This window comes from Phaenicophaeus curvirostris, chromosome 7 (genome assembly GCF_032191515.1).
Source record: "Phaenicophaeus curvirostris isolate KB17595 chromosome 7, BPBGC_Pcur_1.0, whole genome shotgun sequence".
Lineage (NCBI taxonomy): Eukaryota > Metazoa > Chordata > Aves > Cuculiformes > Cuculidae > Phaenicophaeus > Phaenicophaeus curvirostris.
The window spans coordinates 35,119,864-35,144,377 of record NC_091398.1 but is presented as its reverse complement, the minus strand read 5'-3'; the positions used below and the strand labels follow the sequence as shown (position 1 = coordinate 35,144,377).

The 24,514-nt window shown below is 42.0% G+C and overlaps 1 protein-coding gene across 2 annotated transcripts in view; it reads left to right on the top strand.

The window, feature by feature from the left end:
• Nucleotides 1-4,507: 4,507 nt before the first annotated feature.
• Nucleotides 4,508-24,514, top strand: part of ZRANB3 (zinc finger RANBP2-type containing 3) — a 44,830-nt gene continuing 24,823 nt past the window's right edge. Inside the window, exons 1-4 of one of the 2 annotated variants that reach the window (XM_069861539.1) lie at nucleotides 4,508-4,572; nucleotides 8,862-9,017; nucleotides 20,853-20,871; nucleotides 23,552-23,730. In XM_069861539.1, the coding sequence (XP_069717640.1) occupies nucleotides 8,869-9,017; nucleotides 20,853-20,871; nucleotides 23,552-23,730 (347 nt within the window). In that variant the 5' untranslated portion in view covers nucleotides 4,508-4,572; nucleotides 8,862-8,868. Of the gene's footprint in view, nucleotides 4,573-8,861; nucleotides 9,018-20,852; nucleotides 20,872-23,551; nucleotides 23,731-24,514 lie in introns of those variants that run through there. The other variant, XM_069861540.1, reaches the window with a different exon arrangement.

The following is a 24,514-nucleotide window of genomic DNA, read 5'->3' as shown; positions in this document are numbered from 1 at the left end:
TTCACAAGAAATATCGCACTGTAAGACTGCTGCAATCACGTCTTCTGCTTAATACTCAAACCAAAACCCCAGCCTCAAGTATAATACTTCCTGGAGAAGGCAAGACTTGAGAAAATAAGCCCATGAACACTGCAAGTTAGCGCCTCGCTGCTCATCTCAGACACTCAGAAAGGGAAAAACACCCAGCACAAGTCTCTATGCTGCATTAGGCACATAAGATCTCTCTAATTGCAGGATAATGAAAGAAGAGCATCAACATTCAAGCAAAGAAACCACAATGAAAACACCACACACTTTCCTACATTATATTATCTGACTGCACAATAAACAGAGCATCCACCACTTATTTTTGGGTTTCTTCCCATTGCTTTTCTAATCCAGCTTTCAGAGACCACACAAATCCATCAACGCGCATCTTCTACTACAGGCTTAATGGTGAAATACAGAACCTGAGCTCATCTTTTAGTGTGAAAACCCTAAATTCTTCCTTAACTCAATGTAAAAAACAGCTATGCCTCGTTTCTTCCTCACAAAGCAAAACCCTGAAAACTCATTTAAAAATGATATTGAGAGAGACTGCAAAAACCAGGCTGGTACTGGAAGAGACTAATGTAAAAATTATATTGGGAGAGACTGCAAAAACCAGGCTGGTACTGGGAGAGAGTAATTTAAAAATGATATTGGGAAAGACTGCAAAAACCAGGCTGGTACTGGAAGAGACTCATTTAAAAATGATACTGGGAGAGACTGAAAAAACCAGGCTGGTACTGGAAGAGACTCATTTAAAAATGATACTGAGAGAGACTGAAAAACCAGGCTGGAACTGGAAAAGACTCATTTAAAAATGATATTGGGAGAGACTGCAAAAACCAGGCTGGTACTGGAAAAGACTAATTTAAAAATTATATTGGGAGAGACTGCAAAAACCAGGCTGGTACTGGAAGAGACTCATTTAAAAATGATATTGGGAGAGACTGCAAAAACCAGGCTGGTACTGGAAGAGACTAATTTAAAAATTATATTGGGAGAGACTGCAAAAACCAGGCTGGTACTGGAAGAGACTAATTTAAAAATGATATTGGGAGAGACTGCAAAAACCAGGCTGGTACTGGAAGAGACTAATGTAAAAATTATATTGGGAGAGACTGCAAAAACCAGGCTGGTACTGGAAGAGACTAATGTAAAAATTATATTGGGAGAGACTGCAAAAACCAGGCTGGTACTGGAAGAGACTCATTTAAAAATGATACTGGGAGAGACTGAAAAAACCAGGCTGGTACTGGAAGAGACTCATTTAAAAATGATACTGAGAGAGACTGAAAAACCAGGCTGGAACTGGAAAAGACTAATTTAAAAATGATATTGGGAGAGACTGCAAAAACCAGGCTGGTACTGGGAGAGACTCATTTAAAAATGATACTGGGAGAGACTGAAAAACCAGGTTGGTACTGGGAGAGACTTATTTAAAAATGATATTGGGAAAGACTGCAAAAAACAGGCTGGTACTGGAAAAGACTAATTTAAAAATGATATTGGGAGAGACTGCAAAAACCAGGCTGGTACTGGGAGAGACTCATTTAAAAATGATACTGGGAGAGACTGAAAAAACAGGCTGCTACTGAAAGAGACTCATTTAAAAATGGTACTGGGAGAGACTGAAAAACCAGGCTGGTACTGGGAGAGACCGCAAAAAGCAGGCTAGTACTGGGAGAGACTCATTTAAAAATGATAGTGGGAGAGACTAATTTAAAAATGATATTGGGAGAGACAGAAAAACCAGGCTGGTACTAGCAGGGACTGTAAAAACCAGGCTGTGACACAGTTTGCTCCCTATTCTACTTACTTTGTATAACGCTACGTACATTCACGCTCAGGATTATCCAAGATACGACAGAGAATAAAGCTAATAACCCAGTTTTCTTGCAAGAGGCCCCCGGGCAGCAGGAATACGGCACGATCCTCCCCCGGGGGCAGGTCTCACCAGGCCCCCACGCTGCGAGCCTCGGGACCCCCCTCCTCCACCCATTCCTCCATCCCTGCCTCCCTCCCGCTCTCCGGCAGCCACCCTCCTCCCCCGTTCCCTGCTTCGCCCCTCGCCTCGCCCCTCACCGCAGCCGGCGGGTTTCACACACGCGGGGCGCTCAACCCCATCCTCCTCCTCCTCCTTCCTCCTCCTCCTCCTGCAGCCGCCGCGGCGGGGAAGGCGAAGCCCCGCCCCCTGGCGCCCCCTCAGCCAATCGCCGCGGCCGGGAAGACGACGCCCCGCCCCATGACGTCGCCTCAGCCAATCGCCGCGGCGGGAAAAGGAGAAGCCCCGGCCCCCTCCCCGCCTCAGCCAATCGCCGCGCCGAGAGCTGTTGATGAGCGGCCCCGCGGGCCAATCAGCGCGCCAAGGCCCGGTCGCAGGGCGCCGCTGCGCTGACGGACAGCAGCGAGCACCCCTACGGACGCCGCCCTGGGATGCAGGAGGATGCTCCCGCCCGGCATAGCGCCTCCTCCTTCCTCCCCGGCGGCTCTCCCTGCTCCCCAGCGGCTTCCGTGCCGGCTGGGATGCGGTCTGTGCCGAATCACAGCATCCCAAGTGCTCTGCGTGCCCGCTCCCAGCCCTCCACGCGTGCAGAGAGGGGCTGCGGTCCTGGGTTTCATCCTCCAGACCCCTTAGCTGCTCTTTCTGCCAGCCTCTAGAGCCGGGGGCCACCCTCCCTTGACTGCCCAAGCAGGTCCGCTACTGCCTGGGATGTGGCCTACCCCGAGCAGCAGCACCCTAACCACACTGAGCGCCCGTCCGCTGGCGTTGGAGGAGCTGTGGTCCCCGCTTCCACACACCAGACGCCTTAGCTGCTCTTTCCTCCAGCCTCTAGAACCAGTGGCGACCCTACCTTGACCATACTGCACCCAAGCAGATCCACTGCTGCCTGGGATGCGGTCTGTCCCAAGCAGCATCACCCTAACGCTGCTAGGTTCCCACCGCCTGGTGCATGAGGAGTTGCACAGGGCACCGCGGGAGCTGTGGTCCCTGCTCAGCACTCTCCAAGCCCCTCAGTCACTCTTGAGCCAGCCGTGACCCTCCCTAGACTGTAACGTGCATGATCTAGTCCACCACCGCCTGTCCCAGACATGCTCTGTCCCAAGCAGCATCACCCTAACCCTGCTGGGTTCCTGCCAGCTGGCGTGCCAGGAGCTGTGGTCCCTGCTTAGCACCCTCCGTGCCCCTTAGCTACTCTTTGCATTAGCCTCTAGACCTGGTGGTGACCCTCCCTTGACTGTTACACACTTGAGTGAGTCCATCACTGCCCGCGATGCAGATTATCCTGAGTCCCAGCACCCCAGCCTCACGGAGTGCCCTCCTGCAACACTCCCAAGCAGGTGTGGAGGGCAGGACAGGCAAGGCAGGAGATGCGGTCCCGGCTTCGAACCCTCTAGGCCCCTCAGCTACTCATTCCACCGACCTCTAGAGCTGACAGTCACCCTCCCTTGACCATAACGCACCCGAGAGGGTCCACTGCTGCCTGAGGTGCCGTCCACGGCCAGCAGCGTCACCCCAACCTGTGGGTGCCTCCAGCCTTACCGGGGCAGGGCAGGAGCTATGCTCCCGGCTTAGGGCACTCCAGGCCCCTCAGCTGCTCTTTCTGCCCCTCTCTAGAGCCAGCCCTTGACTGTAATGCACTGGAGCGGGTCCAGCGCTGCCCAGGATGCGCTCCATCCCGAGTCCCAGCATCCCAACACCATCACCCCAGCCCCACTGGAGTCCCTGCTCTGAGCCCCTGGCTGCTCTCATGCCTGTGGGCTCCTCGGCGCTGACCCCGCACCCACTGCCCTCTCCTCCCCGCTTCCCTTCCCTTCCCATTTCCCTTTGTTTCCCTTCCTGCCTCCTTTCCCTTCCCATCTCCCATCCCATCTTCCTGGCCATCCCATTTCTGTTCCCCTTCCCATTCCATCTCCCATTCCATCTCCTTTCCCTTCCCTTTCCATTCCCCTTCTCTTCCCACTCATCTCCCTGCTTTTCCCTTTCCGTATCCCTTCCCCTCTCCCTTCTCATCTCCTTTCCCTTCCCCTCTCCCTTCCCCTCCCTTCCCCTCTCCCTTCCCCTCTCCCTTCCCCTCCCCTCCCCCTTCCCTTCCCCTCCCCTCCCCCTTCCCCTCCCCCTCCCCTCTCCCTTCCCCTCCCCTCTCCCTTTCCTTCCCCTCTCCCTTCTCATTTCCCTACCTTTCCTTTTCCATTTCTCTTCCCTTCCCCCTTCCCTTCCCTTCCCTTCCCTTCCCTTCCCTTCCCATCTCTCTACCTTTCTCCTTCCATCTCCCTTCCCCTCCCTCTCCCCCCTTCCCGTCTCCCCTCGCACCATGGGGTGTGTCGGGTGCGGTGTGCGGGGCCGGGCTGTGCGGGTCCATGCCGCGCTGGGGCTCGCGGGGCGGGGACGGCAGCGGGAGGGGCGGGGGGGAAGGGGGGCCAAAAGCATAAAGGAGCCGCGGGCCCCGCGCGCGCCGCTTCCGCCTGCGTCACTTCCGGCGCCCGGGCGCGCCAAAACGCAAGAGGCGGCGCGGGGGGAGCTGCGGCCCGGAGCGGCCCCGAGGGGTCAGCGGCGCCCGGGGGGCCCTGCCCGGCCGCGATCCTTTGCCCCCCTTTCCCTTGCCCCCCTTTCCCTACAATACTCGCCGCCTCCTTCCCCTTAGGCCCCCCCTTCCCCTTAGGCCCCCCCCTTCCCCTATCCTCCTTTCTCTTACCCCTCTTATCCCCCTCTCCTTACCCCCCTTTCCCTGCCCCCCATCCCCTGTGCCGCTTATCGCCCCTGGCCCCGTGCCCCCTTCTTCCCCCCGTCCCCCTCCCTTGCCCCTTCTCTGCTGGGTGATGAGCAGGGGCCTGGGAGGAGGTGGGGGGAGGGCTGGGAGCAGCATGGGGGATGGTCCAGGTGGGACTCACTGATTGTGAAGGAATGGACTTGATAGACTCGTAGAGTGGTTTGGATTGGAAGGGGCCTTTATAGGTCATCCGGTCCAACCCCACCCCCTCACAGTAAGCGGGGACTTCTTCAACTTGATCAGGTTGTTCAGAGCCCCATCTAAATTTTCCAAGGTTCTCGTTCCTCAGACTGTGCTTCGGCCAGAAGGCCTTCTAGTTCTCCTCACCCTGGCTGCTGCTGGGTTATTACACCATGTGCTCAGGTAGTTCCGCTGTTGCGGAGCTCTGCTGTGTACAGGGAATTGCTCAAGTCCAAAAAAAAAAAAAAACCATCTCCAGGCAGATATTAAGGTGTCTGTCTTCCTCGATCCTAGTATGTGGCCTGTGGAATACCTGTTTGTGCCACAGAACCTGGTGTCCTTTGTTCTGTCTGGTTCCTTTCTCTTGCGGCGTATTTTAAAATGCTGTCTTATAATGACTTGGGTAGTTTTTTTAAACTATTCCACTGGTGGAAAGGTGGTTGATGAATCGATCAGCTGAGGTCCCAGGATTTTCTTAGAACCTCAAATTCCCTGGTGTGTTTTATGGAACATACGGTCATACTTGGGACCGCAAAGATGAAACTTGGGAAGCAAACGCTTGATGGAAATGCTCATTTGTTTTAGGCATGTGCTACTGAGCTGCATTAAAAGGCTGCACTTACTGGCCTGTAAAAACAATTAGTGGATTTATGTTATCAGCTCGTGTTAATATTAGTCCTTAAAGACCTTATCAGTCTTGCACCCAACCTTCAGATAAAGAAACTCAACCTGCTGGGGTTCAGCGGATACTACTGGAAAGATTAGTGTGTGTAGTGAAATGTGGTACGGCAGCAGCAGTGGCAGAAAGGATTCCAGGTATTTTATTTTACTAGTAGTTATGCTGCCCTAGCCACCCTTTGGTGGTTACTTACTTTTCGAGATTGTTTATGAATTCGTTGAACTTAAGAGAAGTTGGCATAGACTCGTTTGAAATATCGTTCATGTTGTTTCTCAGATGTATGAACAGTCTGCTTGCTTGTACAATGAAAATAGTTTTAGTCCATTTTTTCACCTGACAACTCTTTTTTTTAAAAAAAGTTTGAGGGACTTTCTCAGAAGTTTTTGTGGAAATTATAATTGCTGTACAAATGTGGCTATAAAAATGTTGCTATAAAACTTTTTCTGTTTTAATTTAATTAACTTTGAAAAATAGTGGGAACTGGACTGTGTCAGGCAGTTTATATAGAGTTGTTATTGTAGATCCCCTTAAAGAAAAAAACTGCAGTAGACTTGAAAGACTCAGCTTTACAAAAGGCACATTGAGTCCCACTAAACAGACTTATTAATCCTAATGTTCACAAATTCTGCACTTTATAACTTTACTTATTTCTATGCCCTATGAATGAATTGTGCTGTAGTTCCATAGGTCTGCCTGATTCTTGCTTTTAAAAGTTACGATCATTTACCACTAGCTAATCCTGCGATACTAAAGCAGTTTTAGAATAGAAGTTGCTGGATGTAGTAGTTCAGGTATTTCATCCTTGTTTTCTTTTAAAATACTTAAGAAAATACCGTAGAATTTTCCTTTTTATTTTTTCACTTATGAAACTAGCTGAGCGCACTCTCTGAGTGGAACGCTAGGTCTCTACATCAAACCTTTTATGTCTAGTTTGTCTGAGGAAGCTGAAGTTCCAGAGCTTGTGTTCTAGAGGTGTGGGAGGGTTGATGTGATGCATATTATACAACATTAAGGATAGAGAAACAAATGAAAAATTGTACTTGGAGAAAACACGCACTCATCTTTCTCTCTGTTCTTAGAACTTCCAGATCTGCAGTGGGTAGAACAACAGATGCAAAATGGTCTTTTGCTACACTGACTAAAAAAAGTCTATTTTTATTTGTTGACATTACCACAGTGATGCATGTAATTGATCTGTCTCAAAACAAGATATAAATGACCACCACTGCCAAAGTCATTATACGCAAGTAAGGTATTGATTCTCAGTATAATTATTACTTTAGCAAATCAATAGAAGACATTTTGGTGGAATTAATTATTTCTCTGGCTTGCTTCATCACTGTTCATTCCAATTTTCTGTACAATCGAAATAAATCTTTTGTGGGGTCAATATACCTTTCATAGTGTCTTCTGTAGCTTTAGCTATCATAAAATAGTGCTGCAAATATTAACATAGGCTGTATATGGATTTTTACCACTGCTGTTTAGTCAGAAATCATGACAGATCTTTGAATCTTCAGGGTGTGATTCTCTGTGTGATCGTTAAAAAGTCCACATTGACAGTAATTTAAGTAAACTTAAAGGGTTTGGGGAAAAACTAGTTAAGTATTGCTTTTTTTAAAAAAGTACTGTTTAGTTATCTAAGCTCTTAAAGCTTCTTTCTGAAGTGCATGTTCTTAGGAAATCGTATCTTTGGCACCAAATATTTCACCTGAGATTTTTTTTCTTACTTTCCATGAGCTCCAACGCAGTCAACTGCAGGAGCTGTAGGTTCTATGTTTACAGCAGATGGCAAGGCGCGTCTTTGAAAGCTTGTAGTCCAAGTTAAAATAATAGCGTAGATAAGGTGAATGCAAAGAACTGGAACATGAAGTCAATAACGAGAATATTGGGATAATGTGACTATGCACACTACTTCACCTTTCCAGTGAGCAATGTGTGAAAGGCTGGGTAACACACAACGTGTTGCTGGCTTGTATTGTGTCCATGGTAGTCATTGTGTATGTTTTTATACTTGTCATTGTTCACTGGATGTGGACTTTAATTATTCATCTCTTCTGTTATTATTCACCATCCATTTCTTTAATTATTCACCGAGAGTAAAAAAATATAAACAAAACCTTGTACATATCTGGTAGATGGTGCTTTCTGTGTTGCTGTGCTGCTTTTTTAAGATAGATCTGCATCGTCAGTTTTAACTTTATTAGTGACTGATGCAGAAACATGTTTTATGGTAGTATTGCTATGTTCTGATGAATCATACGTGCCGTCTCTAATTCAGATTTATGCTTCTGAAACTGCATGGTTTTTATTCAGTGTTTCTGTGAAAGAATCTTGTAAGCGAGTTCAACAGAAAGTTAATTATGTTAACATTTCATTCTCATATTGTCACTCACAAAAAGCTGTATAGCAAGCTGATCAGAAGTATATGATTTTCTCTGCTTTTACAGAATAGAAAACCATTGCAGAAAATGAGTCAGAAATTTTCTTTAGAGGTGAATCAGAACCAAGTGTGAAATGGGTTTCTTGGATCCACCAATCCTGCAGCACACTTGTTTAAGGCTGGTGATACAGAAATGTTCACTGTTTGGGTTTTTTTCCCAGCAGTCTTGAAGTACCGTAATCAACTTTTAAAAAAAAAAAAAAAGAATACCTCTATGGAAAATATTCTGATGTTGAAGTGATTATGACTGCTTTCCCAACAATTACAGCCATAACACTTCTGTTGGCTCAGCTGAGAGATGAAGTGGATATTTAGCAGAGCTTTGTCTTTTCTGTGAAATGCATCCCTTGGGGTGTGCGGGGCAAGGCAGAGGCTTTTGTCCTCCTGTTAAGCAGGACATGCATCAGAGGGCCTTGATGGGAGAGAGGTTCCACTTATAAAAATGAGGGGAAAAGCCATAGTTGATAATGAAGTTATGCTTTGATGATACAGAATATCTGGTTTGCAGAAGAAATGCATGTATCCTTACTCTACAGCTGGCTATTTCATTGACATTCAAGAGGTATCCCTCTTTATCTTTGGACACGTTAGGTTCTAGAAGGTATTTAGCCAGAAGTCTCTATCAGGTGGATTCTGATACCCCCTTCAGGTACTGGAATATTTCAAGATGGAGTGGTTATAATTGTGTCATAAAGCTTTTTTTCTGTAACATTGCAGACTTATCTTTTAAATATTAAATATTGTTTTGTTTGGTTTCCCTTAGGTTCAGCATGGCTTGTACATCCCAGAAAATGAATACACCTGAAGCAGCTTCTTCAGAAAATGATGCTAAGCTGTCCTTTCTACCAGAAAGACTGAGAAAGAAACTGCTTCCTTTTCAGGAGAAAGGCATCATATTTGCACTTCAGAGAAGTGGCAGGTAAAATCCTTACTGTTTCATATGCTAAAAATTTATTATTTTAGGTAAAGGTAAGTTAGTTTTTACAAAGACTGTGAAATACCAGCAGGTCTTAGGTGAATCATATTACATACATTTTTTGTAAACTATAAGATAACATGATTTAAGATGAGAGGTTGTTTTGTTTTCTTCCTTAGAGGATGAAGAAATGTTTAATAACGCATTGTGCGAAAGAGAATTGTAGTATCAAAGATCTCACGTAAGAGGAGGTTGATATCAGTAGGACCATCCTTTTTGTCATGTTAATAGAGAATTCTTAAAATAAGTTAATTCACATTTGTTTCTTTCGTTCTTAATGGCGTGGTAGAGCTGTTAAGAGAGTGACTAACAGATCCCGATGCATCTGTGTGGTATTCTATTTTAAACTTGGTACAATTCTGGCATGTAATCAGGATGTTCTGGAACTCGCTGAGCTGCAGGAGCAGAGCAGAAGCAGCCTTGCAGAGTGCTCAGTTAGCAAGCGCAGCAAGTCATAGAGCAGGCGTTCAACAATTAAGTACCTGATAAATCAGAAAAAAAGTTTATGCAACAGGGGTTGAAAATATTTTGCTGACTTAGAGCCTCTTGCTGAGTTACAGTGGAAGAGAAATGCTATGTCCACATTTATAAATTCTAGTAAATTTAAGCAGTTGCAACCTAAAGCCATGAAACTGCTACAGTTATCCTGGAATATGACGACATTTCTAAGGTCTGGCACAAGTGAAATTATTTTAGGGTAGGTTTTAAAGAAGGATGAAATTAGTTTCTAATATTTTCATCATCTTGCTGAGAACAAGAAGCTTAGGGTCTAATGGGGTTGCTTGCTGAATTGTGTGATTTATTGCAGGACACAAGAAATATGGACTCATATAATCGTTTGTTTGCAAAAGCACTTTGAGATCATTTAATCCAACGGTACCTGTCAACAATTAAAGCATATCTCTGAGCACCTCATTTACCCATCTTTTAAACACCTTCCAGGATGGTGACTCCACCACCTCCCTGGGCAGCCTCTGCCAGTGCCTGACAACCCTTTCAGTGGAGAAATTTTTCCTAATGTCCAATCTGAACCTCCACTGGTGCAACTTCAGGCCATTTCCTCGTCCCAAGCATCTCTTTCTCTAAAGGTGAGAAATTGGAAAGGAAATGTTTATCATCAGTTCTTTCAGTTATATGGAACTTCTGATCAAATAGAATGTCATCCGAAGCTTTTCACTTTAATTCTAGTCTTTTGGCCAAAAAGCTTTGGCATTTATAACGTTGCTGCCTTCAGGAAATGAAATAAGCCATATATTTTATGCTGCCAGGCTGGGTAGCAGAGTAAAAAGATAAGCTTAGTCATTAACGTGGAAGCTTGAGACTTAAAGAGCTTTAGGCTGCGTTGGCATTAACGTCTTTGTGACCACTGGTCATATTAGGCACTTTGCTGCTGTGCAGTGTGGCTGTGAGAATTAATGCATACAGTTTTAATGGGTCATTAAGGCTTCAATAATGTAGCCTTTACTGTCTGTTCTAGAGTTGAATTTAATAAGTCCAAAGCCCTTGGCTGCCATTTCTCAGTTGATGTGATTCTAATAAGGGGAAGTGAGGTTTTTATAGTCTGCGATTGAGATGCATTTTTATATACAAGTAGTGGAATAACAGAAGGCATTAAATGTGTATAGTTTCCTTAATGTTAGTTAGTGTAGGCTAGTGGATGTCTTTGAAAGTAGAATTATCTTTTGCAGTCTGTTATAGAGAGATTCCTCAGGAAGCAGCTTAACTCTAGGACTACGTAAATTTTAATCTTCTCTTTGAGAAGTAGTAATTACCTGCAATGAAAGTTTGGGATACTTATGCTAATGACACCTTGTCAAGGAGGGAATTGTGTTATTTTCATTAGGGTTATGGGCTTTATGATGTTTTGTTTACTTTTGAAGCCCTTCACTAACAAAAGACTGTTGAGTAATGTGGCAGTGGTAGTTTTACTGTGGCGTGCGTGTGGAAGTATTTTCATCATGATTGCAAGAAATCTCATTCCTTGGCATAGCAAATTCTGTTAGCGGGGTCAGATTGAGGAACTGTGTGCACGCTCTCAGCCAGCCTCTATATACAGTAAAATGGGTTAAGTCAAACTTTCCTGAGGAGTAATTTTTTTTTAATCCGTCCCTTGCCCTGGCAGATATAATTTTCTTCTTGCCCCGAAGCAGAGAACAAGGTTCTCTGCTGCTTGTAGCTGAATTTTTTTATTAGTTTGTCAGACCTTGGCTCACCTAAGTCTTTCCCTTTTGTGTTCTCCTTAATGATTTAAACCTCTTTCAGTACTCCCAGTGGTATATTTTGGCAGGGTCTGTTACTTTTTCATAAAAGTGTCTTTTCTTATTTAAAAAATATATAAACGTAGGACTTGAAGTAAACAATATATGTGTCTCAGCTCGTCTTTTTCCTCTGCTTAAGGCTATGCGCTGCCTTTGCAGTCATCATTTAATTCATGCTTTGCTGTAGTGGCAGAGAACTGGTGTACAGAAAGTGCTCTGTTGTTAGCTGAAGAGATTCAGCTAATATTGTCTTAGGTCAGACAAGAACCCAGCATGAAAAGGAACTTATTATTAGAACAAACTCTTATTTCTTGTATGGAAGGGGCTAGGAGTAACCTGTTAATTCTGTATTAAATTAAAAAACAGACAAGATGATGCCAACTTAATTCATTTTGCATGTTAGAAAATGAAATTCCTTTCACTATTTTTTATGTCTAGGGATGTTCCTATATATGTTTCATTTTTGTTTTAATTTGTACCTTCATGACTTGAAACATCAAGTGTCATCAACAAGTGTCTATCATTTTGTAGATCTTCAGATTAGAGAACTGGGAATAAAAATAATTGTAGCTTTTCAATGTGATTTCTGTCTCTGGAGTCAGTAGATTGTGGTTAGGTAGTTTGAAAGAGGTGTTTGAAACAAGGCATAAATGTCTTGTTAGAGAAAGAAATAAATCTTTTATTCCAACATATTCAGCAATTAATTTTAAATATGTGAAATAATTAGTATTTTGTGATAAATCCCAGTCGTTGAAGCCTGCATCGTAATAGATGAGCAGTTGTATCCAGTCTTTAAAAACAAAGCTGAAAAGTAATCCTTGGAGAAAGGGAATGGAATGGCTATTTAATAAGCATGTCGAGAATCAAACAGTGAATACACTTCAGCAATGAAATATGGAGTAGCTCTGTAAGTACTGTGTTTTTAAAGAAAGGATTCTTTTTTTAAACCTGTTGGTTTGTAATGTTTCAGAGTACATTTTACATCTGAAAAGTGCCAAAGTGGGGAGAGAGAGAAAGAGATGTGGTTAAATGAAGATGCTAGCTCACAGAATGAGGTTCAGATGCAGGAAGTATGAATGAGAGATTGAGGCCAAATTCTGCAGAGCTTTCATGGCCAGGGAGGCTTGTTTGGAAGTGATGCTGGAGGAACTGGGAAGCAATTCAAATGGAACAAAAAAATGCAATCTTAGTAAGTGAATGCAGAATGTCATTCAGGAGAAGGAGCTGAGTGGGGTTAAAAAAAAGAAGAACAGAAAAAAGCAATGGTAGTAGTCTGAGATATTACCTGGCCTTAAACTGGATTTCTAGCAGCAGGAATAGAAATGGGAAAACAGATTTTTAGAAATGCAGGACACAATTTATTAGAATAGAAGAACCAAGCCAAGTGAGATAAAGACTCCAACTGTAGGTAGTAGGTTGTCAACAGTGATTGAAAGGAATTCAGCATTAGCTGTGTCCAATGAAAGTTTGCAGTGGGAGAATCCACAATGAAAAAGCACTGCATTTAAGTGTCAGAGAGAGGACGGAATGGAAGTGATTGGTTTTGAAAATGTGAGACGAGCTGCTTTAATATGAGTGAGAAAAACTAAGGTCTCAAAAAAGTATGAGTCAAATTATGACTGACTTAATGGAAGTTGGGAGGGGAGAATGGATGTGGGCAGATGAGGGAAACTACCTCAAGGGTAGCTGGGTAAACAGTTTAAGTCCACGTGCTTTATGATTTCTTTGTGCTGCATTGAAGAGGGGACAAGTTAGAAGAGATAAATTGATGTAGGAAAGAACAGAATTGCTTAGTTTGAAGATATGTCAGAAAAGAAGTGGGATATTCTGTCAACAGTTCAACGGGTGGTAGTTTTTGAAGTATTTGGAAGGTACAAAAGTATTTTGAAGTATTGGTATGGAGTAGGAACCAAGTGTAGGGGGAAACTGAAAACTGGATTTGAGAGCTTGGGGTACTGGAGGAAAAAGACATTTAATCTGGTAACTACTGGAAATGGCGACATCAGCAATGAGATTTCTTTTCTAAGTAATTCTTTTCCCTGTTGCCTGATACAGCCACCTTTAAAGGAGGAAGGCAGGAAGAGATTAGTAGTTCTGCAGCTCTCGCAGTGCAGAGCACTGCAGGGTGACAATCACTTGGGAAAGCAGAGTTTATTGGAGAAGTGATAAGTATTTGTGTTTCACTGGAAGTCCTTAAACAAGGTAATAAGCAAGAGCTACTGTTGATCACAGGTATTGTGACCATGCCAGTTAATACTGGGAGTAAGCTTTGTAGATTAGGTTGTCAGCAGTGGAAATTAGTTGATGTTATTCCAACTGTTCCAATTAACTGAAGTCAATTTTTCTGGCACTGGCTCAGCTGGTGAAGCAATTTGTCTCTGAAGCCAGTGACTGAATGGGTAAAGAGTTTTCACTGTTGCTGTTAGGCATCTCCTCAACTAGAATTTGTGTCAGTTGCATTCATATAGTCTAAGAACCTATTGAAGTGTCTGTGTTTAACCTTCAACTTGACTGCTTTGATACGTGTTATTTCATGCATCTTTGTCAAAGCTAAAATACTAGAATAAGGTGGCATATGTGCTCTCATAGCTTTGAAATCTTAATAAAGCCTTTTAGATGTTATTTTTCAGTTACAGGTTGAGGATTGTTGGAGAAAAGCATAGAATGGCACAACTGTTCTCCTATACGCTTCTTGAGCAGATCATTAACACTGCAGATCTGGCAATTCAGTGCATCTTACATTAGATTAAGGGTTGATTTTTATTTTTTTTAATTATCTGTTATGTTTTCTGAAACACTCAGTGTAGTTCAAGAGCAAGGGTGTCATCTAGCTTAAGCCTTCTGGAGCCCTATTGCTCTATTTTTGGTGAAATAACCTTGATTATTTTTGCAAGGAAGTCAGCTCTCTTTGTTCTAGTTTTAGGACTGCGTGCTGTGATTACTGACACACAAATGTAATAGTTGCTTGCGCAGTTTTATATAAAAATGTACTAAATTCAGATTCCTTAAATAACCCCTGGGTAAGATGTTAGTGCTAAAGTGTTGGCTTGTGAGTAGGAGGTAAATTATATGTTGTAGCGTTATATAAAACTGACTCACATGAGTAGGTGAGAATCCCAAGAATATCAGGACACCCACACTAGTGAAAAAAAGATGCCAGCTTCCTCTGTACAACATGTTCCAAAGGCTGCATTAACAAAGCTAGCTTTAATTTGTTTAAGTAGTAACAAATTTTTTCAGTGTTTTAAGAAATGAATTGCTATTGCTTTGATTGTTTGCCTTGGAAAATGCACTTAAAAGTAAAGGAATTTGTTCTGAACAAGTTACCTGTTGTTCTGCTTTTTTCCTGGATCAGTAGCAGTTGAAAATTAATCAAAGTTAAATTCTCTCCACAAGCAAGCAGTAGTTGTATTGGATTGCTGTACCCTTTAGCTTTTAATCCTCCATGTAAAGAAGCAGAACTGTCTGGTTTGGAGAGTGTTATTGCGAAGTATTTCTGTAGTTACAAGAAACCCCTAGCACTGACTGTATGACTTGGCAGGTTTCTTGGTTATGTAGACCTTAGATACATAGCAGTGTGGTGGTATTCTTGGAAGAGCAAAATTCAAAATTAGATTCTTTGTCTTTGCAGAGATACCTTGCTAAAATAGATGTAATTAATATAAGAAACTTCAATCGTATTGTTTGCTTGGTTAATACTGCTACTGTTTCGAAAAGGGTGACCTGAAAGTAACCCAGACACACAGAAATATGTTACTTTCATTTAAATATTTTTACCTTCCCTGAAACTCATTTTATGGAACTGTTTTAGTATTATCTTTGTCCTGATGGAGACTGGTTTTGTGTAGCTGTATGACGAAAGCCACATGAGCTTCGCCTCAAATGCCTTCTGCTTTTTCAAACAACTCATCCGCATAAAATTTGAAGATCTGCTTCTCCTTCTGCTTTGCGAAGTTGGTTCCAATTTTCTTGACATGAACACAACGAGAAGCTCTTTCTGTGATCTTTCAAGTTTGAAAAACTATATTTTCTGACATTCCAGAGGCAGAACTTGCTTTTCATAGGGCTAGGTTTGAGGTTTCTTCTTTGTTCCTTCACCTGTTTTTTGTTAACTCCTAGTTTCTGTAGGAAGAATCTGTAAGTGCACCTTTGCTTGGTGCTCCATCCCTTTACAAGACTGTTCTGATAGTGTGTGTTAACTCATGAATATCTGGTTCTGGGGTTCTGACTCATCCAGCTTTGTGTGATCCCTTAAATTGCATGATTCTTTGCATTCAGAAGAAAGCTTCTAACACAGCAGTGGGTTTGTGTAGAACCTCAGGTGCTTGCATTTGTGGATCTCTCTGGTTTTGGATCTCTGTGCAGCTGAGGTGAACCAACACAGCAGACTTCTTGCTGTCTTCTCTGCATGCATATTCACTTACCAGGATACGTTCTCACACAAAGCTTCCTGTTCAGCTTTTTGTGTTTGCTTTTAGTTTTATTTTAAAGCTAATGCATCTCAAAATGAAAGGGTTGTTAAATCCTAGAGAAGACTAGACTATGCAGTTCCCTTCTACTTATGAAAGACATTACTGTGTCTGAAGCCGGTTGCTAACCCTACAACTGTAAAAGCGTTAGGAATAGTAGGAAGACTTGTAGCAGCATATGCACTGCATCTCAATGAGATTTTGATACTTTCTGTTAGGAAAAGATAGCAAATTTCCTTCGTAAATTGATAGAATCAAATGCTGGGTACAGGATTCACTGTGAAGAAGGGGGACATTTAAGAATGAAATGGGAATATGGAGAAATTTCCTGTTGACTGTGGTGCTTATTCCATGGCTGGACCTTGCTGCTGAGAGTAAGTGTTATGGAGACATCTAAAATGACTTCTTTTTTTCACTGCTTTTCTGAAACTTCTGACCATGTGGGCTGAACTTGTAACAGGATATGAAACTGTGTATCATAGCTCTGATTTATATTCTTGGATAGAGCTATTATTAAGGTGTCATATGAACAGATGGGATATGAACGATGAAGCTTAGATTGGGTAACTACCAGTTGAGAGGAAATGACTAATTGGACTTCAGAGAACAAGAAGTCTGTCTTCTTGCAGTCAAAATACGTGAAACAAAAGTACGTATTTGTCCCTTCAGTGTAGCTGAGGATCTGTTTCTTCTGCTTTGACAGCATGGAACCTTTATGTTCATGTTGGCAGCTTGTCTGACTGCAGTAATATAGAACATGCTGAAGTTTGTTTTAAATAGACACTGCATAATTTTAAGATTATGTAAAGTATTGCTTCTTATCAGCTTAATGCAACTATTGGGTATCTTATGAGTTCTGTGCAGTCTAGGCTATAATGATGGGGAAGTTCTTTACATTTCAAATCCAATTGTTGTGGTTATAAACTGGTAACACTTGATGATTTCCCTCTCGGTGATATAAACTATTTTTCATTGCCCTAGAGTCTAATAAATTTTTGGACTGCTCCTGTTTTCCGACTATAATACGTTAAGCAGGCATTTTTAAGGTTCTTATTCTAAAACTGTGAAAGCTACAGAAGATGAATGCTTTAAAATGCGTTAAGTCATAATGCATAATATTGCATAATAGTTTGAGTATCCTCAATTTCCACCTAGGTTAGTTTTATTAACTTCTACCTGTATCATAGTCTTCTTCATGTCATATCAAAACTTCTATCCAGTGTGTCAATACTAATTAATTGGCATAAATCAGCAATTTGAAACCTGTTGCACTTAAGGAATTTGAGTATGAAGGATGTGTCTCAAAGCAGTGATTCATGTTAGTAACTCTATCATAACAGAGAACTTAACATATTCAGATACTGTAACTGGAGCTTTGAAAACAATCTTGTTCACCTGATTCATATCAATCTGTAATGTGTCTGAGTGTTTAAATGACTAAAAAAATGTATGGGTTGCAAGTATAGGAAGAAAATCCAAACTATGTATGACAAAGCTGTTTTATCATTGGGTGAGAGAAAAGAATGAATGGTTAATAACAAAATACCCTTATAGATATGTATCTTTTAAGTGTATGGGTATCTCATAAGAATACAATTATAGAATTGTTTGGCTAGAAAAGACCTTTGGGATCATTGAGTCAAACTGTGTCTGCTCACTACTAAATCATTTCCCTGAACACCTCACGCACCTGCCTTTTAAACACCACTAGGGATGGTGACTCAACCACCTCCCTGGGCAGCCTCTGCCTGAGCCTGAGCACCCTTTCAGTGAAGAAATCCTTCCTGATGTCCAATTTGAACCTCCCCTGGTGCAACCTGAGGCCATTTCCTCTCATCCTGTCACTTGTTACTTTGGAGAAGATACTGACACCCACCTCACTACAACCTCCTTTCACCTAGTTGTAGAGAGCAATGAGGTCTCCCCTCCTTTCTTCTAGGCTGAAAAACCCCAGCTCCCTCACTTGCTCCTTGTAAGACTTGTGCTCTATCCCCTTCACCAGCTTTGTTGCTGTTCTCTGGACGCACTCTAGCACCTCAGTGTCCTCCTTGTAGCAAGGGGCCCAGATCACTCTTTGTATTGGCACTGCGGAAACAAGGGAGATAAAACTGTGTTGATGTCTTCACCGTGATTATCTTTTAAGAGCGCTTATGTTATGGGTAAAATGATGGCAATTACTTGGTACAAAAAAATTATGTGTTTCTATAAACATTTAAAAGCCAACGACTTTGTTGCTGGTACATAAAAAGTTTCATTTCAGGCATGTTAAGTAGAAGTTAATAGAGGTGGAAACAGAAGGTACTCTATAGCAGCAAAGATTCTCTGAGCACGGTCTGAAAAGGAGTGCAAAAAGAAAAACAGAACAGCTTCTTAGTCTTTGGCAGATACTCGAGTCATCGAAGTTTAAGTGGCTACAGTTTGCTCTAATGAATAAAGTCTGTTAATGTAGTTGACTTTTTAAGGCTTTTTATTTTAATTGCTCTTCAGCTTCTAACTGTCAGAGCAATTTGTGAATCACTAGATTTCTTCATTTCAACTTGCTATCCTGGAAAAAGAGTAAGGGTCCGGATAGTTCACATGCCAAAGAACAGTGCAGTAGGATCTTATATATTCGCACTTGGCTTTTTATGTGTCTGAACTGGCATATTTAACACTTCATTATTTATGCAATTCTACTAAAATATAAGTTGATATACTGAGAAATCCTGTATTTGTCAGCACAAGTTGGCAAGGAACACTTGTCTCCCTGTCCTCTTCACCACATTTCCTAACTACCAAATGCTACTTGGATGCAATGTACTCTTGGTTATTGCTAAATTTGTACATTTGCTCTGACATCTTTGTACTAAATATACCATATTGTTGAAGAAGGTCTTCGGTTTGTTCTTGAGATGCCTCAGCTCTGTAGCTAATTACTATAGTCTTATTAATTCTCTGCGTCTCTGGAAGGAGTTTAAAACCACCTGCAACACCAGGTCATTGTGCGTTCCAATTGATTTCAGGTTTCAAACTTTTTTTAAACACTATTCATGTACTGCAAATGTCTGAAAATAAATGTCTTTGTCCAGCTGCAAATCACAGGCAGTAAGTTTGTAAAATAGCTCAGGGTCTGCATTTGGAAAGATGCAGCATCATCCAATTAATGGTTTAACTAGATCACCATCAAATTATTTCCTTTGTCCTTATTCCAGTCTCAAAGATGTAGGGAAGAAGCTTGCAAGGGCTAGAAACACTTAAGTGCCTTAGACCTGCTTTGACTTAAGAATGTCTACACTGAATAACTGAAATAAACTAAATAACTTAAAATACCTATAAGAAATTTTTATGAAATATGGCATTTATTGTTTAGAAAATGTAAATATGGTGAACAAAATTTACTAGTTTTGGCTGGAGTCTTGGACTTGTCATAGTCTTTACATGGAGTAAATAACTAATAACTTACGTAGTGCAATTGGTGGGGGGAGGGAAGTGTCTCTGTTTCAAAACAAATATGACAGCTCTGTAAAGCAGCTTTTTAAAATCTCATATAAATAATCATTAATTCAGCAAAGCCTTTGACACAGTTTCTCACAGCGTTCTGCTTGAGAAACTGTCAGCCTCTGGGCTGGACAGGCGCACACTCTCCTGGGTGGAAAACTGGTTGGATGGCCGGGCCCAGAGAGTGGTGGTAAATGGTGTGAAATCCAGCTGGAGGCCAGTGACAAGTGGGGTTCCCCAGGGCTCAGTGCTGGGTCCAGCCCTGTTCAATGTCTTCATCAATGACCTGGATGAAGGCATCGAATGCACCCTTAGCAAGTTTGCGGACGACACTAAGCTGGGTGGAAGTGTCGATCTGCTGGAGGGTCGGGAGGCTCTGCAAAGGGATCTGAACAGGCTGGACTGCTGGGCAGAGTCCAATGGCATGAGGTTTAACAAGGCCAAATGCCGGGTCCTTCACTTGGGGCACAACAACCCTATGCAGTGCTACAGACTGGGAGAAGTCTGTCTAGAAAGCTGGCTGGAGGAGAGGGACCTGGGGGTGTTGGTTGACAGCCGACTGAATATGAGCCAGCAGTGTGCCCAGGTGGCCAAGAAGGCCAATGGCATCTTGGCTTGTATCAGAAACGGCGTGACCAGCAGGTCCAGGGAGGTTATCCTCCCTCTGTACTCGGCACTGGTGAGACCGCTCCTCGAATACTGTGTTCAGTTCTGGGCCCCTGACCACAAGAAGGATGTTGAGGCTCTGGAGAGAGTCCAGAGAAGAGCAACAAAGCTGGTGAAAGGGCTGGAGAACAGGCCTTATGAGGAGCGGCTGAGAGAGCTGGGGTTGTTTAACCTGGAGAAGAGGAGGCTGAGGGGTGACCTCATTGCTCTCTACAACTACCTGAAAGGACGTTGTAGAGAGGAGGGTGCTGGCCTCTTCTCCCAAGTGACAGGGGACAGGACAAGAGGGAATGGCCTCAAGCTCCGACAGGGGAGGTTTAGGCTAGACGTTAGGAAAAAATTCTTTACAGAAAGGGTCATTGGGCACTGGCAGAGGCTGCCCAGGGAGGTGGTTGAGTCCCCTTCCCTGGAGGTGTTTAAGGCACGGGTGGACGAGGTGCTGAGGGATATGGTTTAGTGTTTGGTAGGAACGGTTGGACTCGGTGATCCGGTGGGTCTCTTCCAACCTGGTTATTCTGTGATTCTGTGATTCTGTAATTGTGAAGCAGAAAAAAGGTTGCTGCTTCTGAAAAACAAAAAAAGTATTGAAGATACAGGTCTTGCCTTGAAAATGTCTCTTAAGACTACAATTAATATAGCACCAGACCAAAGCAGCAACTCCATTTTGCAGTTCTTCAGTAGTGCTAACAAACTGAATATACGTTTTTAGAATAACTGGCATACATACTTTCAAATTCATACTAATTTTACATTTTGTAGTTGGTATCTGTAGGGATGAAGTCTACTTTTTTCCTTTCATTGATTCACTAAAGCCATAATTTAAGCTTACAGTAAACAATTTGTAAGTGTAGCCTTATCTGTTGTATTTACTTTGGATTTCTGCTTTTTCTCTCTCCTTTCTTGTTTAGGTGCATGATTGCTGATGAGGTAAGTGATGTTCCTCTAACACCATTTTTCTTATTTTAATGTACTTTATCTAGCTGTGACTTTTTTTGTTTGAGAGATGTGGGCAGAAAAGTTGGTAATGAAAGAAGCCTAATTCCTGTCATATTCAGCAGACGTTCTGCTTATATCTAAGCAGGGAAAAAAAAGGAAACCTGACATAAGCCTAAAGGAATCTTTGAGAAAACTTAGAAGGTTACTTTTAATTGTATTTAGGTAGGTGAAACTGTCTCTGTTATTAAATCTTAGAAATATTAACTCAGTTCATTTTTAAAAATTCTTTTTTAGCACTTTATAATTGCATAGCCTGCTATTTTTAATAGATTAGCAGACATTTCTGACTCAAACTAGTGCATTTTGAAGAGATACGCCTTCCCCAAGATGACTTTTCTTAAGTGCACTGATCAACTGGTAGTAGTGAAATTCAGTATTTCCATACATTTGAAAGTTTATATTTTCTGCCATGTTAGGGAAATTTGAGTCTAGCATTTCTTCCCACAGATGAGGCATTTCTGTAAGAGTATAATCTTCATGGTGTGTTGTCAGTATAAAACCTGATTGAAAAAGAGGTAATGTTTGGGAATCAATTAAGTTTCCCAATTCTAATATAGGCTTTCTTGAAACACTGGAAGGAAAAGAGAGATGGATTGCTGGGATTAAAGCATCTCCTCATGGTATAAAAATCTCATTACAGCTGGAGATAAACTGTCCTGGTGCAGAATGTGAAATTTCTGGAAACTGTGGAGAATACAAAAACATTCAGGGTGGGAGAAAAGGGAAGCTTGGGAAAAATCGGAATATCAGCAGTAGCTCTTTGTTTATTAAAACAAAGTTCCTTGTGTCCCTCCTTCCATGAGAAAATGGACTGGTTTTAATTGTTAGAAATAAGAAGTACTGTAAGATGTTTTTATTACAAGGTAAATGATATGTATTTCACAATGCCAATAGATCTGGCACTGGAAGAAGTTACCGTACAGCAGTGTGTATCTCATGCTTGTTGACATATCTCTAAAATAAGAAAGAGTTGGTAAAAGAAAACATCACTGTTGTGAACTTCTTTGCATAGAAGTTTGATGTGAGAACTTGAAGTTGTATAATTACTGTATGTATACCTGGGTTATGTGATTATGTAGGGATTAAAGTAGAAGAATAGTAGTATGTGTTTGAAAGTTGTTCTAGAAATGTTGTGATTCTTTCTTGGAGTGTTGGGTAGATGTGTTTTCCCAAAATTTCAACTTTTCCATGCCATCCGTTTCCATGACTGAGAAAGACCTGTTTAAATCAAAAACTAAGGCCATAATACATTCTGCGATTTTTCTTGCCTCTCACATTCTTATGATCTAGGCTGGTGATCAGCTGTGTGGGATCTAGACTCAGTTATGGGTGCACCGCTGCCAAGAGATTTGCCTTTTATTTCCTGCTTGTTTCCACTCGGTTGTCTGGATCATGACCAGTGACTGGGCAGCGTGAGTTAGGGAGACAACAGTGGCAACAAACTAAAAATTAATGTGTTTTTTTAACTTGGAGTTGTTTTCAGCTGGCTTGAGCACTACTGATAACACCAGGGGGCTTGCAGGAAAATCTTCATGAAAACTTGGCAGTTTTTAATGAGAACTTAGCATCACAGCAGTTCTCTGATTATTTTGCCTTCTACTAATAGTAAAAATATTCATGTGTTTCTTCTATACCCGTGAAATCTCATGATATCGTTACGTGAGTCCATTTAAATTCAGTACTGAGGGTGTAAGTAAGTTGGTCTTTTGTCTGCACCATGAGCAGTTAGATAGCTTTAACTCAGAAATCCACTGGACACTGTGGAAAACCTGAACAGAATACTTTAATGCCAGTCTCTGTTTAGGTGCTTAACAGGAGTCTGGAGCTATCTCTTACTCTGTCATCAGGTTGAGAAAATAACTGCATTCTTCCATTGAGGGGTTTATTTTTAAAATAACTCCCTATATTTTGGGTCTTTTATTCACCTGTTACTACCTATATTCATAACTTATTAGATGGTAGTGTTCCTACCTCAACAGTACCAAGCAGGTACTTTCTTCTTAAATATATATCCGTGTTTTGTATCTTTACCCTTCACCTTGTCTGTAAATCTGAATGCCTCACTGCGTGGACCTTCACCTTCGGTGTTACAGGATAAAGGAGGGCTGTCAGCTATGGGGAATGAAAGCAGTGGTTTCTTTGTTGGTGCACTGGGCCAAAAGCAGAGTTCTCCATAAAGATCTGCCTTTGTTCTTCAGTTGCCTACGCAGCATGGATCTCCCTTTATGTCAAGAAGACATCCTGTGTTTTTCTTTCCTTTGCAAAGCCTTTATAAAATGTTTTTGGTACCTTAACAAGTCGGAGTTTGATCTTTATAGTTTACCTTACTAAGGCCCCAAGAGAAAATCTGAAATGAATGAAAATGCTTCTTTTAGCTGTAGTGAGCTCGCCAGATAGAATACATGGATTAATCCATTTGTGGGGAAGTATGTTTTTTTGTGAAAGATGATCTGTGGTAATGAATTGACAATAAAATAGGCACTATGTAACTAGGTTTGTTTATATGATTCTGTCTTTGCAAAATACTTTTGGCTCTTCTGATAGGAATACGTTTTCTGAGCAGTGGCTTCTATTTTTCATTCTTTTCTTTTCCTTTCTTCTCTTTTTCCAGATGGGCCTAGGTAAAACAATTCAAGCAATTGCCATTTCCTATTACTATAAAAGCGAATGGCCTCTCTTAATTGTAGTGCCTTCGTCTCTGAGATACCCTTGGGTTGAAGAGATGGAGAAGTGGATTCCAGAACTCTCTCCAGATGATATTAGCATCATTCAGAACAAAACTGATACTGGGTGAGTAAAGTTCCTTATTCTTCTACAGAAAGCCTTGGTCATCTCCCCCCTGCAGAGGCACAGTGCTGGCTCATCTTCAGCTTGGTGTCCACCGGGACCCCCAGGTCCTTGTCGGCAAAGATGCTTTCCAGTCTCGTGACCCTCCAAATGTTTTAGTGCTCGCTGTTGCTTCTCCCAAGGCTCAGGACTGTGCGTTTTGCCTTGTTGATCTTCATGAGGTTCCTGTCAGCTTATTTCTCCAGCATGTCAGGGTCCCTCTGGATGGCAGCATGACCCTCTGGTGTATTTGCCATTCCTCCCAGTTTTGCATTGTTATATTTTAGTAGTTACTCATTGCCCTCAAAACTGAGAGGTCTGGTTTTTGCAAAGTGGCGAAGACTCATCTGCTGAAAACTCGGTTACTTCACCATGTCTCAGAGTGAACATACACAGTTATTTCTCATTTCTAATGAATTAACTTGTATTCATTAGCTTCTGTAAAACATTTTGAACATGTTCGTGGAAAACTTCTAGCATTCACTACAGAATAAGGAAGTAATTACTGTTAAAATTCTTTTTAGCTCACTGAGAAAATGTATAAGTTAGAGTAAGTAATCTTTAAATAACCAAAAATGTCATCATGACCTAGACTTCCTATCTTTAGACTTAATAGCATGAATTCATCAAAGAGAGACCACGAGTCTTGTGTGTTATTAGAATAACTCTTCTCTTACACTGAATTACAGGGTAGTTTTTAGTCTGCTTTACTGTAAATGACTTGGTTGATTCCATGGTAGTGTCTACA